Below are 15,337 nucleotides of genomic sequence, written 5' to 3' on the forward strand. Positions count from 1 at the left end.
TTTTTCTTTATATTGTTGCTTTTTATTTCTTTTTTTTTTCTCTTTCCTTTCCTTTTCTTCCTGTTTTTTTTTTTTCGTTAGACTTTTATATAGATTATTATTTTTTAATAAAAGTTTGTCTAATCAAACGTTTCTTCTTCTTCTTTTTTGTAACTTTAATTGTGTCTCTAAGTATATTTATTAAAAAAACATAATACTTTGTTTTCAAATGGTAGTCACCACTCGTAGCCGATGAATCGTAGAAAAATTTCCCGTTTCCACGAAAAAATTGAAACTACCTATCTCGATTGACCGGTTAGATCGAGAAAAGTTTTTACGATGTTTGTGTTATACAACCGTCTTGCTTTCGGCGAATGTACGACATTCTTTTTTCGTTTATATATACTGCACACGTTTTCTCGAGCAGAAACGAATTACTGCTTACGGAAGGAAGTAAGATCAATTTACCGAGGATCGAGAATATTCCGTTAAACCAAACTAGAAAGCGACGTTTCTAGTATTCCATGCTTTCTTTCATTTCTCTCTTACCGCAAACATTATTTTATTATCCTCTTTTTAATTTCTTTCCATTTTTTTCTGATTTTTTATAATAAATATCTTACAACGATTCATACATCATACGTGCATACATACATTCATACATACATACATATATATAAATATATGCTTGGCTTGTTATCATTGATTAAAATTTACAATTTATTTCATTACTTGAAATAAATTATAAACATTTAGATTTCATAAATGTTCTATAGGCTCTCAGGAATAGTATAAGACCATAAAAGTTAATGGCAAACATATAATAATTGAGAAATAAGTAATTAAAGTACACGAATGTACACGATATATATCTATATATATGAATGCCTATCCAATAATCGACCACCATGTTGTCGCAAAAATGTTCGATTTGTAATAGTATAACATGATAGTAGTGGAGGTGGCCGAATAAAAGGCGGGAAAACATTTGTTAATTAGTTAGTGGTACGCTAGATGGCGCCAGAGATACTAAAATGTCCTTTTTATAGTACCAATTCTGCACGTCAGATGGCGCAAAAAGGATTAAGAATTATCGGTATTATCAACATTTAGTATCATTTCCTTACGGTAGATGGCGCCAGAGATATTACGAGAATATATTATATACACGAAAAGAAACAGAAATATATTTTAATGTATTAAAGAATTATATATTACATTGAAGAATACAAAAAAACAAAAAAAATATATAAAGAAATCGTTAATTGTATCGTTAAATAACTCTTTATGAATCCTCATGGTCTTACATTAAAGCAAAAGGCCTACGGAATTTTTTTATATCTACGTGACCACAATTTATATTCATTATACAGTAAATATTATTAATCAGTGATATATGCTTGCACAGATAATTTTTATAATATCTAAATGTCTATATTTCATACTGAGAATGATAATAATTATATATATAATATATTTTTTATTATACTAAATCCTTGGCGCTATCTATCGTAGCAAAGAGATATTGAATTATTATCATACCGACATCATTTTTAACCCCTGGCGCCATCTAGCACAAGGAAATGATATTAAATGATGATAATACCGATTCTTCTTGATATCCTTTACGCCATCTAACGTGGCGGATTGGTACTATAAAAAAGACATTTTAGTATCTCTGGCGCCATCTAGCGTATCACTAGCTAACTAACAAGTATTTTCCCGCCTTTTATTAGACGACCTCCACTACTATCATGTTATACTATTACAAATCGAGCATTTTTGCGACAATATGGCAGTGGATTATAGGATAGACATTCATATATATAGATATACAGAATACATTGTTTTTACTTTAAACTTTAATAATTTATTTCTCAGTTATTAGGCATTTGTTATTAATTTTTACAATTACATATTATTCCTGAGAGTCCATGAAACATTTGAAATGTCTAAATATTTATAATTTATTCCTGATAATGTAATAAATTATAGTTTTAACAAGTGATGGTATATAGATACATGTACGTAAATATATGTAGAGTGAATTATAGTTCAATCAGCAATAGATTAATTTTTCTCGTAAAAATAAATAGGAATCGAAGAATATAGAATATTGCGAATGTAAAATAATATTGTTTAATTGTAAAATAAAATTCGTGTTGCGGATATTCAATGCTGTTAAAAAAGAATCCTTTATCTAAAAAAATTTTACTTTATAATTATAATTTATTTAAAAAAAAGGAAAGAATTGACTTTTTTCTGATTGAACCATGGATCATCCTCTGTATATCTTAAAATCAATGGATCGTTCGATCGATCTTAGAGATCTAGAGAACTGACATTTCGAATATGATCGAATAATAATTGTTCATATCTTCTTTAATAAGTAGACTTGACATTTAACTTTAATAAATCGATACGTATTAAGAGACTCTAAGTATATTAATACTTTTTTTAAGTATCAATGTTTTGTACGTAATAATACATTTTTTTTATTTATGAAGAAACATATATTGTATAAAGTAGATGATAAATAATATAATCTGTTAAGTGTATATTGAAATTTTTAACAGTAATTATGATTTGATACCAACTAAAAAATTATTAGGAGTGCCTAATCTCTAATCATTATTGTATTTCTCTTAATGAAAAACGAGGAAGAATAAATAAAAATTCATTCGTTTCTTTTTTTGACGGGAAATATTGTACACATCTCACGTGGCACGTCGCCGTCAATGAATGAAATTTATCGAATGGAAATTTTTTGCTACGCGTCCCTTCATCGTCCTTTCTCTTCGTTTTAACGAGTATCTCGCTCGAATTCATGTAATCATTTCTTACGAGAACCAACTACAGCCATCGAATTTCGCTTTCGATCGTTATATTCGCATACATCGTTTCGATCCACTTTTAGTATCAACTTGACATATAATTAGCTTCAATTTTCCACGTAATTATACCTATTATTTCTTCTCTTTGCTTTTTGCAAGGACAGACGGAGAGAAAGAAGAACAAAATGTATGTATATCGAAAGATAAATACTACATAATATAATATATTTAAATTATGCAGAACTCTCAATACGAGATTCTCACTTTGAGATTCTCAAAGTAAGAAAATGAAGAAATCCAGTATAGCTATCTTCTTTTTTTTTATTTTTTATCTTCTAAAATATATCATCTTTCGAAGTACCACGATTTATCTTTTCTTCTTTTTGACGACATTATAACGCTCATGGACAAATGTTTTCCGTTTACTGAAGGTTGTTGTCGTCGTCGTCAGCCATTTACCAAGAAGATTGACCACCATAAGAAAGGTCAGAGGAAACATAGACTCCATAAGGTTGAGCTACCTTCACTACGTATGGGGCTGGTACTGGGACCTTGACCGGGACGCTTACTGGAACTGGAACAGGACGGTCAACCGGGACAGGAACATGTTTCGTTACTTCGACCGGATAAGGCTTGGGTACTTGTACCGGGTATGGTCTATCTACTGGTACTGCATATGGAACCTGAAAATTTAATTAAAATTATCGAACGAAAATATTTCCTTCTTCTCGATCAAGCGCCTGCTTTTTTTTTTCTTTCATTTTTCTTCTTTCTCTTTCTCTTTTCTTTTTCTGTTTTTTCTTTCTCTTTTTTTTCTTCTTCTTTTTTTTTTTTATAACATTGACGTTATTATTTCGAAATCAACGTCCTTGCGACTTAGAAGTACTCGTTGACTTCTAAGATCAACTAGAGCGTGATTATTAATACGAGGTCTTCTATTTTCTACGTCGTTGCCTTTCAATGATCGATCTTACCTTGATTACCTTCGATTAAACGTTCGATCGGGTATGTTTTTTTTTTTAAATCAATTCGTTCGAATAAGTTGATTAGAAAAATATTTTGGTTGGACCGACAAAGCGCTCGATATACCTTCTTTCGATATTTAAATTCGAATAGATTTTGCAGTAAAAGGATCAGATATTCATTTTTGTTCTAATCACCTTGACTGGGTATGGGACGTGTTTCTCAACAGTTACGGGGACCGGGTGCGGGACTGGTACTGCAACTTCCTTCGTTACGACCGTAGAGACCCCATGGCTGATGCCGATCGATGGGTATTGAGCGGAGTACGAACTGATGCCGACCGTAGGGTAATGGGCAGCCGAGTAAGTATTGAGTCCGCCGTATCCTAGACCGTATCCATATCCGACGAGTCCTCGTTTATTTTTCTTCGTCTCTTTCGTTGACGTTTTTTGGGCTACAGCCAATGCCACGAGGGCGAAAAGTACAAAGATCTGGAATTTCGACATCGTACACCTAAATTTATTTTTTAATGTACATACCTATTTGCTCGCAAAACTGTATAATGTCGTTTTGTTCGTTACCTATACGCCTATACATGGTAAACCTTTCCATTCGTGTTACACCCGAGAGAGAGAGAGAGAGAGAGAGAGAGAGAGAGAGAGAGAGAGAGAGAGAGAGAGAGAGAGAGAGAGAGAGAGAGAGAGAGAAGTAGTGAAACAGTTAATACATATCAAACTTTGTCTAAAGTTTCTACGAAAATCATGCATTGGAGATACTTTAGAACGATAAAAAAACTTATGGACTCGTACGTCCCATGAATTCATAATTAAGTTCCCTATTGTCTCTCTCTCCTTCTCTCTTTGGTACATTGCATTCAAATGAACTTTCACAAAAGTAGAATCGAATTAATTACCTTTGCGTTCATGTTGAGAATTCGTACTTGGTTGGTTCGATGCGTTTTCGACTGATGATTTCGACCGAAAAGATTCTCGCTTTTATACGTGAAACCGATGAACCCTCGAAAAAGCGAAAGACGTTGATGGTCATGGTGGTGGTGGTGGTGGTGGTGGGCTACCGAAATAAAAAAAAAAGAAACCGGGCGTGTACGACAAGTAGCGAGAAGAAACCAACTTCTTTTAAAAGTTCTCCTCCTCCTCTCTCTCTCTCTCTCTCTCTCTTTCTTACGCAACTATTTTTTTTCTTTTTCTTCTTTTCTTCCAGAAAAAAGGCAATTTTTTTTCGAATCGATTATATTCTCCTTTCTCGCGCAATATTATTCTTAAAAGAATTAGGTATAATAAAAAAGATCAGATTTTTACATATCCGACGAATCAAAATAGATAAGTCTTCTCGATCAGCATTTTTCGAAAATAATCGCACGTACATAGATGGATATCTATCATTAATTCTTGAATTAAATGATATTGATCGAACATCTTGCGTTTCGTCAAATCTTTTGAATATTTTCTCTTTTTTTATCTCGTCTATTTCGTTTCGTTAACGCCTGACAAGAAACATTTACGATCACGTTACGTATACTCATTCGTTTCTAAGCGAATTAGAATTTGATTTTCAAATATATCGGACACCTCTTTCGTAGACCCTTTACTCTCGTAATTACATTTCTCTCCCTCTTTCTCTTTCTTATTACATCTTTGTACCTTGGCGATATTCAGAGCCCTACCATTACCAAAATTGGTCCGAGCCTTTTTAAATTTCTTTCGCTAATTGGCCAGCTGACCCGAAATGAAGAAAGTAATGAAAAGATCGATCTAGATATCGACTTATCGATCATTCGTCCTTTTCCCTTAATTAACATTGTTTTTAAACGACGGCGCAACTATCCCTACTGTTTTTGTGTTCTTTTTATGAAGAAATAATGGTAAAGATCGAAGAGACAAGTATGAATTTTGTTCGTATTATTTAATGAATTACTTGTCACATTTGAAAAATGAATTGGAGACGATTCCCCAGACGTATTCTAATCCGGTCTCATCGATTGCGTCAGTATCGAATCTTTATAGTTGATTTTTGTCACCACGTCCGGGATATCTTCTCGAAAGATCTTTTTTTATTTTTTTATTATTTTTATTATATTCTTTTTAATCAAACTAGTCTACCGAAAAGAACTGTATTATGGATTTTGCATTAACATATGCAAATCGACGTACAATTTTTTTTTTTCGTAAACTTCTCGCTCATTTCGTAGATCCTTTTTCCAAGAAGAATTTCACGAGCCGGCATCTTCTTCTTTCTTTGTTTTTTGATTTTTCGAATCGTTCGAAACAAAGATTTATATCACGCACAATCATTTTTTTTTTTTTAACTACTTTTATGAACTCTACAGAATCGTAGACGCTTGCTATAATTTATAATTAATATAACTCGATGAATAATTCTTTAAATTATAAACGTCGCAATCGTATTTGTCAAATTTAAAAAGATGACATAAGTTTGCGTAATTTTAATGTACGTATTGAATCTTTTTGAGTATTGTGCTACTTGCGATAGTAACTTCCATTGTTATGAAAATTGATACGATTTCGTGACTTTCTTTCGAGAAAGTCGACGTATTGTGAAAGAGGATAAGAGAATTGCCGAGTGAAAGAGAGAGAGAGAGAGAGAGAGAGAGAGAAAGGGAGACAGAGAGGGAGAGAGAGAGAGATAAGCATATGATTTCTTTAGAAAAACATTTACAAAATCAATTTTTTATTTCATGAAGTTTAAGTACTAGGGTAAGAAGGAGAGAGAAGGGGAGCGGAAGGATGTTTTTTTTTTTGGTTTGCGCTCGTCACGATGTTTTGCGATGTTTGGGTGTTAGGCAAGGAGTTTTGGAAGATGGGATAGACGAAGATAGAAAAGGAGGAAAAAATTTCATCTATAAATGACCATAACCGCCCTTAAGAAGAACGGGAACCGTTTCTTTGACGACGACAGGTTGTGGAACCGCAACTGGAACTGGATGAGCTACTGGGACTGGTACTGGATGAGCTACTGGTACCTGTGAATAAAATATGAACGAGGTCTATAATTAATTTATCCATACGTGTTAATAATATTATATCAATTAGTATTCCAATGTTTATGTGTGTGTGTGTGTGTGTATAATATTATACGTATACAAGATAAATATTTATTAAGTGATGCGCATAGATTCAATAGAAAGGTGCATAGCTTCTGATTAATAATTATTATATCCAACTATACGTTTTTCAAGATTATTAAGGCTTACCTTGACTGGATAAGGTGCAGGTACAGGTACTGGTACCTTTACAGGGACAGAGACGGGATAAGGCCTGTCAACTGGAACCGTTACGGTCTTGGTCTGAACAACTGGATAAGGTCTGTCAACGGGAACGGCAACTGGCACTGGTTGTGGGACAGGAACTGGCACCTAAAATCATCAAATAATATTCGGTGATTTTTCTTCCTTTCTACAAATAATTTTGACACAAATCTCTGTAAGACTCACCTTCACTGGATAAGGTCTGTCAACAGCAACCGGGTAAGGCTTTGGTACTTCAACCGGAACGGTAGCAATTGCAACGGAGTGACCACCTTCGTACCCATGACCACCCCCGTAACCTCCTCCGTATCCCAATCCGAGACCCAATAGACCACGCTTTTTAATTGCCTTTTCTTCCACATTCTCTTCTGCTTTCTCACCGGCATATGCCGTGGAAATCAGCATCAAGCAAATCTAGAAACACACAAGTTCATTATTGTTTCTCTAAGATTTAAATTATATATATATATATATAGCTTGTTAATTTTTTTTTCTGCACAATAGTTGTAACGTACCAAGGTCTTCATGTTGACCGACTGTGTGCCGAGTCTCGTTTGCTAAATTAAATCGGTTTGTGTTGTATTCGAGGAAAACCACCCTTTATATAGGGAGTCGACTTTCATTTCGTACGTACACCCCTCCAATGGGAAGCCAATGGCCGTGCGTTAAACCATCGCCACACCTACCTCACGCCTCTATTTACCTACCATAGAATCCATATACCTATTACATATTATAATACATAATACGTATGTTAGAGATACCTTGGTTGTATAACTAAATAAACGTGTATCGTTTTAGATGATGTATACTACGCGCACGGATACACGTACGTATGTATATATTATGTTTACTCGTACTATCGATTTTTATGGGCACATATGACTATTCTGCATAGCTAAGTCAACGTTCAGCCATTTTATGGGTATACGTGAACGAGCTAAGTACCGATCAGTCGATTCTCTTTTAATCGCAAATCTATTGATTTTCTCCTCTCGATCATATCTACGCGTTTCCATCCTTTTATCCCCCTTTCTTTTCTTTTTTTATTAATTTTTTATTTGTGTTAAACATAAAAATGTTTTCAATTTAATTTTCTCTTCATCGCAAATTGGTAACGATTATTGTGTTGCAAGATTAATTAATCTTGGATAAAAGTGCATCGATTATGTTGGCCGAGTATCTGCGAGTGTCATTTTCCATATAATTGTTTATAAAAATCCTGTGCAATTACTACTACGTTATTTAAAAATGTTTTCATTTTCTCGATCGATTAAAATAAAGAACTAATGACTAATAAGTCAGTAAACAAGTGTCATAACATTTTATGATATAAATTTCAATTTAAAAGTCCCCTAAATCTTTTCCAATTAAAAGGATTTTTACTTCGTATTGCGATTATGACACGTATCTCCTAGGTGCGATTTTAAGCTCGATACACATGACATTTGCCCTTCTTTTTCTGTTTCGATTCTTCTTACTACGTTAAACGTTCTTAGTACATTGAAAGAATACATTTATTTCGTTTAATTCTTCGACAAATAAATCAATCGTGTCTAAAAGTAATATATTTTAACAAATTAGAAATATTTTTACTATTACTATTCGATCTAAAACGTATTAAAATATCAGGAAAAACCTGTTGATCTTTAAATTTGAAAAGTATTGAAGGATCAACAAATTGTAATTGTCACTTCTCATCAAATAATGAGCTTTCCCTAAAGATCATTACATCGATCATTATGATAATACGTTTTATCTCTCAAGTATAGTAATCGCAAAGGATAATTGAGTTAAAAAAAAAAAAAGTAAGAATTCGTTATCAAAAAGTTAGAAAGCGTGATGTAATTCGAAGTTTGCAATCGAGTTAGGTTCTTTAATGTGAAAACTGGACGCGTTTTATTATCGGTTATGATCTTTACATTCGACGAAATTAACGTCTCTCTCTCTCTTTCTTCCGTCTCTACGCGTCGAGAGGCAGATTTTAAGAAACTATTCAGACTAACCCGACTTGTTTGTTTCTTATCTTACTTTTTTTTTTCTTTTTTTAGGGGTAGTGAAAGAAGGAAGAGAACAATCGATGATATACAGTCGGATAAATTTAGACGCGTTTGAACGTCGAGATAGAAAGTCATGCTCGTGTCTCGATCGTAAAAGAAGACGAAGAACGAGACTGACTTACCGAAGCGATACGCTCACGCTAGTAAGTGGGAGACTTGAAAGATAAGAGTTTCTGCGTCAGTCGATACGAATGTATAATACATGGATTCCGTAACGTTATTCATGTTTGACGTAACTCTTTCCTAAAGAGTAAAATTCGAGCTTAGAAATAAGAGAGAAAGAAAGAGAAAGGATGATTGTTCTTTGATATTTTCCGAGCTAATACAGGATTTTGTTTTCCCATTCTACGATTCTAGAAAAAACTTTTCGATAGATCTAGATTCAGATCACTGGTTTCAAACAAATGTTCAAATGTTGTTCGACGGATCAGACACGAAATCTATGGTTGAATTAGTAAGGCATATCTCTACAGCCGGACAGGCCTAGTTTAAAAGCTTCTCCACGGTAGAACGAACGTGAACTAGCGTGCGAAATGTAATTATCAACGACGTGCAAGCGTCTGTGCGTGCGTTTGTCAATTTCTTATGGAGTGCCGAGCACGCAATGACAACGACGATGATCGATTTCGCAAGACGTTCCTACTATGCATCTGATTTATTTCGAGATTAACATATCTTTTAATCATTTTTTTATATGACCAACATATATCATTGACGTTCTCTTCGTAACGTAAATATATATGCATACACATATGTATATATATATATATATATATATATATATATATATATATATTTACAAGGTAAGAACAAGTATGAGAAAATTACTATAATATTTGCTCGTATTTATTTAGATTTTCTAATGCACGAGTTAAAATCGTTGTCAATCTTTCCTGCGTTCTGAAAGTAAACAACTTATTTATTCGGTTAAATGTTAATTACTATTCGATTCGCTCGAGAAATCTCTCGAAATGAACTTAAAGATTTCTCGGAAACGATCGATAATTTTTTTAAATCTCCCCTTTTCGATCGGATACCGATTACTTCAATAATGAAATAGTAATTATGTATGTACGTACATACGTGCATATATAGATCGAATTGCATAAACGATATTTCGATTTAAGACCGGAAATGGTCGAGGGAGGTGTGTCGCAGTCTTAGCTCGCCACTTTGCTTGCACCGTTCACGACACAACTTCGAATCTTGTCCGGTATATACGTACATACGTGCATACGTATATACCGGATCCGTTTTCATGGAGAGAATGCTCCATTATATAGATAAATACGGCGAACCGTATCGACTAACTTTTATCTCTGGTCACGCACGTGTGAATTTCTGGCGAATTCGTGGTGAGAACGTTTCCCTCTCCCCACCGACCCCTCTTTATTAGCATTATCTCATAATGATTTTTAATCAAAAATGACAATTTTTGATATCTAAGGTAAAGGACTAACGCAGAAAAGATAAAAATTATATTAATTATTAAATTGCAATCTTGCACAGTATCTTACATAAACTAAATAAGTAAACTGAAGAAGTAAATTGATCAAAGGTGAATAGATAAGATACAGACACGAGATAGACTAATCGGAAGAAAGTTTATTATGTCAGTGATCATATTTTATCGGTCAATCGAGTACACATTTTCATCAAGTACGAAAGCTTGCGACGAGTATCTTGTGCGTTTTCATTCTTTTTTTTTTCTCTCATACTTCTTCACTACCGTTCAGTAGATATTAATTATTTATCAATCGCGTAAGATCGCTCAATATTTTTCCAATTGGACAACTACGTTAGAGACTCGGTAACGATAAATATTTCGCTAACGATATCATATAAGTTTTAGACCTATCGAGCGATCTAACGATCGATCCGAGCGCGATCGATTTCCAGTCTATCGACTTGGAATTATAAAGAAGGAAATACTTGACTCACTAGTTAATCTCGATAAACTCGATAACGAACGATATTTAATACGAAAAAGAAAAAACAAATTTCTAGTATCTAACAAAGATATCGAATTACCATCGATATTCTTAATCGACTTCCGTCACTTCGATCACCGTGGGTTCAAACAACCACAAAGGATAGATCGAACTTCCGATCGAGTCAAGTAAAAATATGTTCTCTCGTGAATATTATATTCATAAATTATATAACGTTTTATACCGCGAAAAAAGAAAGTTTTATCTTTTGATAAATATTTCCAATATTTATCTTTCCTTTTATTTTTATAAAAGAATTTATGAAAACGAAAAAATGAGATATGATCATTTATATTTTTATAAAGTAATTTCATTAAAATTTTTACAATATCATTATATTACGTTAAATTTTGATTAAATAACGTTATACGATCTCGTCGATGTTTGTCGATTTTCAAAATCATCGATTCGATGAATTACTTCGACGTATTAATACAAATCTCAGATAAAATAACAATAATAAAAACGAATTAATGTCTGAACAAATTAATTCTATCGTCAAATTGGCCTGCACATCCGAGATCCGTTTTACGTGAGACTACGTGCGAACATGTTCAATTTAGATCGACTTGAATTTAGTGGAAGCCGCGCTATCTTAACGACCTTATCTCAAAGAAGAAGATTTTTTCCCTTTTGGAGATTGAACAACTTGACGTAACGATTCGTTGCATTCCTTGCAAGGACTTTGTTTGGCCGAATGTATTCTCTTGTCAGCTTCGAACGTCAGCGAAGTAAATGAATTTTTCCGTGGCTCAGATGTTAAATAACAACACTCTTAATCCTTTTAATACATAACGCGCAATAGACAGATATATATATAATACGTAGAGGCCTGGTTTATTCAAGTTTAACCGTTTTAAATGCGATTTAAATGCAGTTAAAGCCCAATTTCAACCATTTATTATACGATGCTCCTCATATGTTGCATTTGTAATCGATCATTGTCCACATTTCATATACATATATCGTTCCGAATGTAACGAAAAAATATTTTTAATTTAATTATTTTTAATTTATTTTAAATTAAAATCGTTGGTTTCTTATGATCGAACTCGTAGAATATTTTCAACGCGAGGTTGAGTCAGAGTCCAAAGGAATTGAAAAATTCAGAAGAACTGGTTCTAACGGTGACGGGACTTCGCTCGGTTCCGATGGTGAAAGTAACAAAAAGAGAAAACAAAAGAAAAAAGAAAAAAAAATAATAATAGATTCTTCAATATCTACTCCCGTTAGCGAGTTAAACGCCTAGGTTTTAATTGTTTATGCATAGGATTTTCGTCACGAAAGAGATCATTTCCCATGTGATCGTTGCTCGAGATACGTACGTCCAAGAGAATTTTTGATTTATTGTATATTTGACCTCAGTAAATCGCTAAACGCGTGAGTTGTTTTATGGATCATGCTTATGCGGTACGTGAGTTTACTTTCCACTTACCGAATTAAATCGAACCATTATATAAACGGTGCTATAATAATATTGTTTATGGTTTTCTTTTTTTTATTTAATTGTGATATTATTTATATTTTATTTACATGAATTACATTATGAACTTTAATCTTATACATATATATATATATATATATATATATATATATATATATATATTCGTCAAAGAATTTATTTCTATTTTACTTCTACATTAGATTCGCAAATGGCTTAAAGGTTTTCAAATCTACAGAACCTAAACGTGAGAAAGAGATGACGTAACAACGAAATCAATAGTTCGTAAATCAAGAAATCGACGTGAATAAATCGATCAATGGATCTATAGGTAGGTCTGAATTACGTCTAGTAGGCTTTTATCAAAGCCTATCGTTTTCTAACGCGAAACCTGTTAAGCGACGGTCTCGTTGACCGTCTATGGGGTCAACTTTGTGGAACAATAGCAAGGTTAACAGCAAACGTGTTTTGTATGAGTTTATCCGAGTCGCGACCATGACAGAGAATTTCTTTACGATAGGTAGACGACTATAATATTTTTAGACTCTCAAATTTTGCCGGAGGCTTGTTTCTCGATTAAGATGTATTTTCTTTCTCCTTCGCTCACCTTTCTCAACGCTCCAGGCTCTGTAGATCTCCTTCGTCTGGCCGGAAAGTTCCTGGTTTCACGATTCTAAGAAAAAGAAAAAAACGAAAAAGGGAAAAGAGAAAAGTAGTCCGAAGAGTCCCGAGGAAAAGTCACAGTAATTGGTTCTTTATTTTAATGCCGATGCATTATCACGAACGATACTAGCTAAAAGTCATTGCTATTCGATCTTACATGGATTTTACGTGGATCATTAGAGATTAATTAATACTTTACCCATCGAGATAACGTGAAAGAAAACAAAACCGAACGTAACGTAACGTAACTACGGTTACTCGAGTATGTATTCTTTTTTATCTTGGATCAAATTCGAGAGTTACAAAGTGTGAACTCGTAGCATCGATCCGATGAAATCTCTTGCAACGTTTCTAGCAACGTCAGTGTTTCGAATAAATTAATACTCGTAGATTTCGATTTACGAAAGTTACATGGCCACGATGCGAAGGCTACGTTAGTTGCGTCATTGTTTGCGTGAAAAATAAATGTCTGATCGACGATTTCCAAACGCACACATGGATAGATCGTTCATAGAAAATAGTTAGATACTACGGAGCAATAAATTATAGCGATTTCATCTTTAATTGCGCGATTTTGGAGGATTGAAATCTATCGAGAAATTTAATGTTAATTAAGTTACACTAATTATGATAATTTTGTTTTTATATGATTTCTCAACAGCGAGTACGTATGTAGGTACATGTATAAAAAGTAGTACAACATATTACCAAGACAAAATATCCATATTCATTGAGTCCTTCTTCGGGAAATTGCACTGGCGATCGGTCCAAATTTTCTTCCTCGGTAACAAGCTCGGCGTTTTTACGAGGTTTGGTTGTCGGCCCAACCATCAACCCCTATTAGTCGGCTTTTACGGCCCACAGAGAAACGTAATCGAAGATTGATTTGACCGTGAAAAAAAAGATAAAACGATACTTATTAGAGCGCATCGATAGGATCGACATTGCGAACGTTGCATAGTCTTTGCGTCGGACGCTGATTAACGAATGTGATAATTCATATCGGTTACGTAACGATCATAATGCTGGTAGTTTCATGACCTGCAACAGATATAATAAATAATGCTACGTCGTTAACCCGTTCGCTTTTAAAACGATCTTGCATAAATCTAAAATTTCCAATAATGATGATAAGAAGAAGAAGAAGAATTAGATTAGACCTTTAAAAAATGAAACTTTGACTTTTGACTCGATCCGATTCATCGAATCGACGTAATCGTTTATTTCGAAATTTTATTAGCTCGTTGAATTATCGAAGACATTGTTTTTAATTTTTTACGCTTTTGTCGTTTGTTGCGATTAATCGAATCCGTATTTATTGTTAGAATCGTTCCGTTCCAATTCGTTGCGCTCTGTTTTATCGCGGCGTCCCTTTACTTTCCATTCTCTCACGTTAGTAAGATTTTAATACGATAGTAATCGATATCACGAGAAGACATGAGAGTGTAATCGAAGAGTTGCTGAATTCTAAACAACATTTATGAACGATGAAATAATTCAACAACAACGTTTTATCCGGTAGTTATCTATAAGTCGGTATAATACATAAGCTCTCGTTGGGATAATGATAATAATCGTCGAGTCGTTGCATTAAAACTGGTATATTGCAAGTTAAGAGTCATGCCATTTTGATATTGGCTGAACGTGGCGGAAGGCTCTACGCAATTGCTCTCGGTAAACTTTAATGGATTCAAACTTGCTAAGCCTTTTTTTATCGTTAAATTTTTTTTTTCAATCCGTGACTCCATTAATATCAATAAATATCGAGTTCAAACGTAGGAAAGATCTATACGTTCGCGTCGATATATTCGAATTTTCATTGGTTCGTTTTAATTGGAAGAAAAAGTAGATATATGTCTATACTTTTATCATCGGCATAAATAGATCACGTTTATTCATAAAAGAGAGCAACGCTAATTATCATTGATCTAATAATAAACACGTTCGTTCAGATGCAAGCCTCTTTTATCCTAGTTTACCTTGTATCCTCTCTTACTCTCGATGCTAATCCTCACGCTCTCTCCCTCTCCCTTTTTTACGATTGTCCCAGATAAAAGGTAGCGATACGCGATGCAGCTTCTCGTAAATAATGGGTACGACATAAGAGCAAATTTCCCAAG

General features: G+C 33.7%; 2 protein-coding genes across 3 annotated transcripts; both read right to left on the bottom strand.

Annotated features, from left to right (window-relative positions):
* Positions 1 to 3,003: 3,003 nt before the first annotated feature.
* LOC122635468 (zinc finger protein 512B-like) lies at positions 3,004 to 4,826 on the bottom strand. The gene is made up of 3 exons (XM_043825718.1): positions 4,690 to 4,826; positions 3,974 to 4,267; positions 3,004 to 3,496 (listed from the first exon to the last, which is right to left on the bottom strand). Exons 1-3 carry the CDS (start codon positions 4,699 to 4,701, stop codon positions 3,269 to 3,271), a joined length of 534 nt encoding a protein of 177 aa, XP_043681653.1. The 5' UTR covers positions 4,702 to 4,826; the 3' UTR covers positions 3,004 to 3,268.
* Positions 4,827 to 6,510: 1,684 nt separating this feature from the next.
* On the bottom strand, positions 6,511 to 14,081 carry LOC122635324 (zinc finger protein 512B-like). Of its 2 annotated transcripts, XM_043825413.1 has the most exons (5): positions 13,926 to 14,081; positions 13,162 to 13,227; positions 7,249 to 7,476; positions 7,009 to 7,170; positions 6,511 to 6,777 (listed from the first exon to the last, which is right to left on the bottom strand). In XM_043825413.1, exons 1-5 carry the CDS (start codon positions 14,046 to 14,048, stop codon positions 6,655 to 6,657), a joined length of 702 nt encoding a protein of 233 aa, XP_043681348.1. In that variant the 5' UTR covers positions 14,049 to 14,081; the 3' UTR covers positions 6,511 to 6,654. The 2 variants fall into 2 exon arrangements, with proteins under 2 accessions (XP_043681348.1, XP_043681350.1); XM_043825415.1 differs by lacking the exons at positions 13,162 to 13,227; positions 13,926 to 14,081 and adding an exon at positions 7,578 to 7,684.
* Positions 14,082 to 15,337: the final 1,256 nt, after the last annotated feature.

The sequence above is a fragment of the Vespula pensylvanica genome, chromosome 18, assembly GCF_014466175.1.
Source record: "Vespula pensylvanica isolate Volc-1 chromosome 18, ASM1446617v1, whole genome shotgun sequence".
NCBI lineage: Eukaryota > Metazoa > Arthropoda > Insecta > Hymenoptera > Vespidae > Vespula > Vespula pensylvanica.

Coding starts and splice junctions, on each gene's coding strand:
- LOC122635468 (XM_043825718.1), bottom strand. Junction 3,497..3,973: donor ACGTCCCATACCCAGTCAAG/GTGATTAGAACA, acceptor TTAAATTTTCAG/GTTCCATATGCAGTACCAGT.
- LOC122635324 (XM_043825413.1), bottom strand. CDS start 14,048: ATGGTTGGGCCGACAACCAAACCTCGTAAAAACGCCGAGCTTGTTACC. Junction 13,228..13,925: donor AATATGGATATTTTGTCTTG/GTAATATGTTGT, acceptor TCTTTTTCTTAG/AATCGTGAAACCAGGAACTT. Junction 7,171..7,248: donor ACAGACCTTATCCAGTGAAG/GTGAGTCTTACA, acceptor TGATGATTTTAG/GTGCCAGTTCCTGTCCCACA.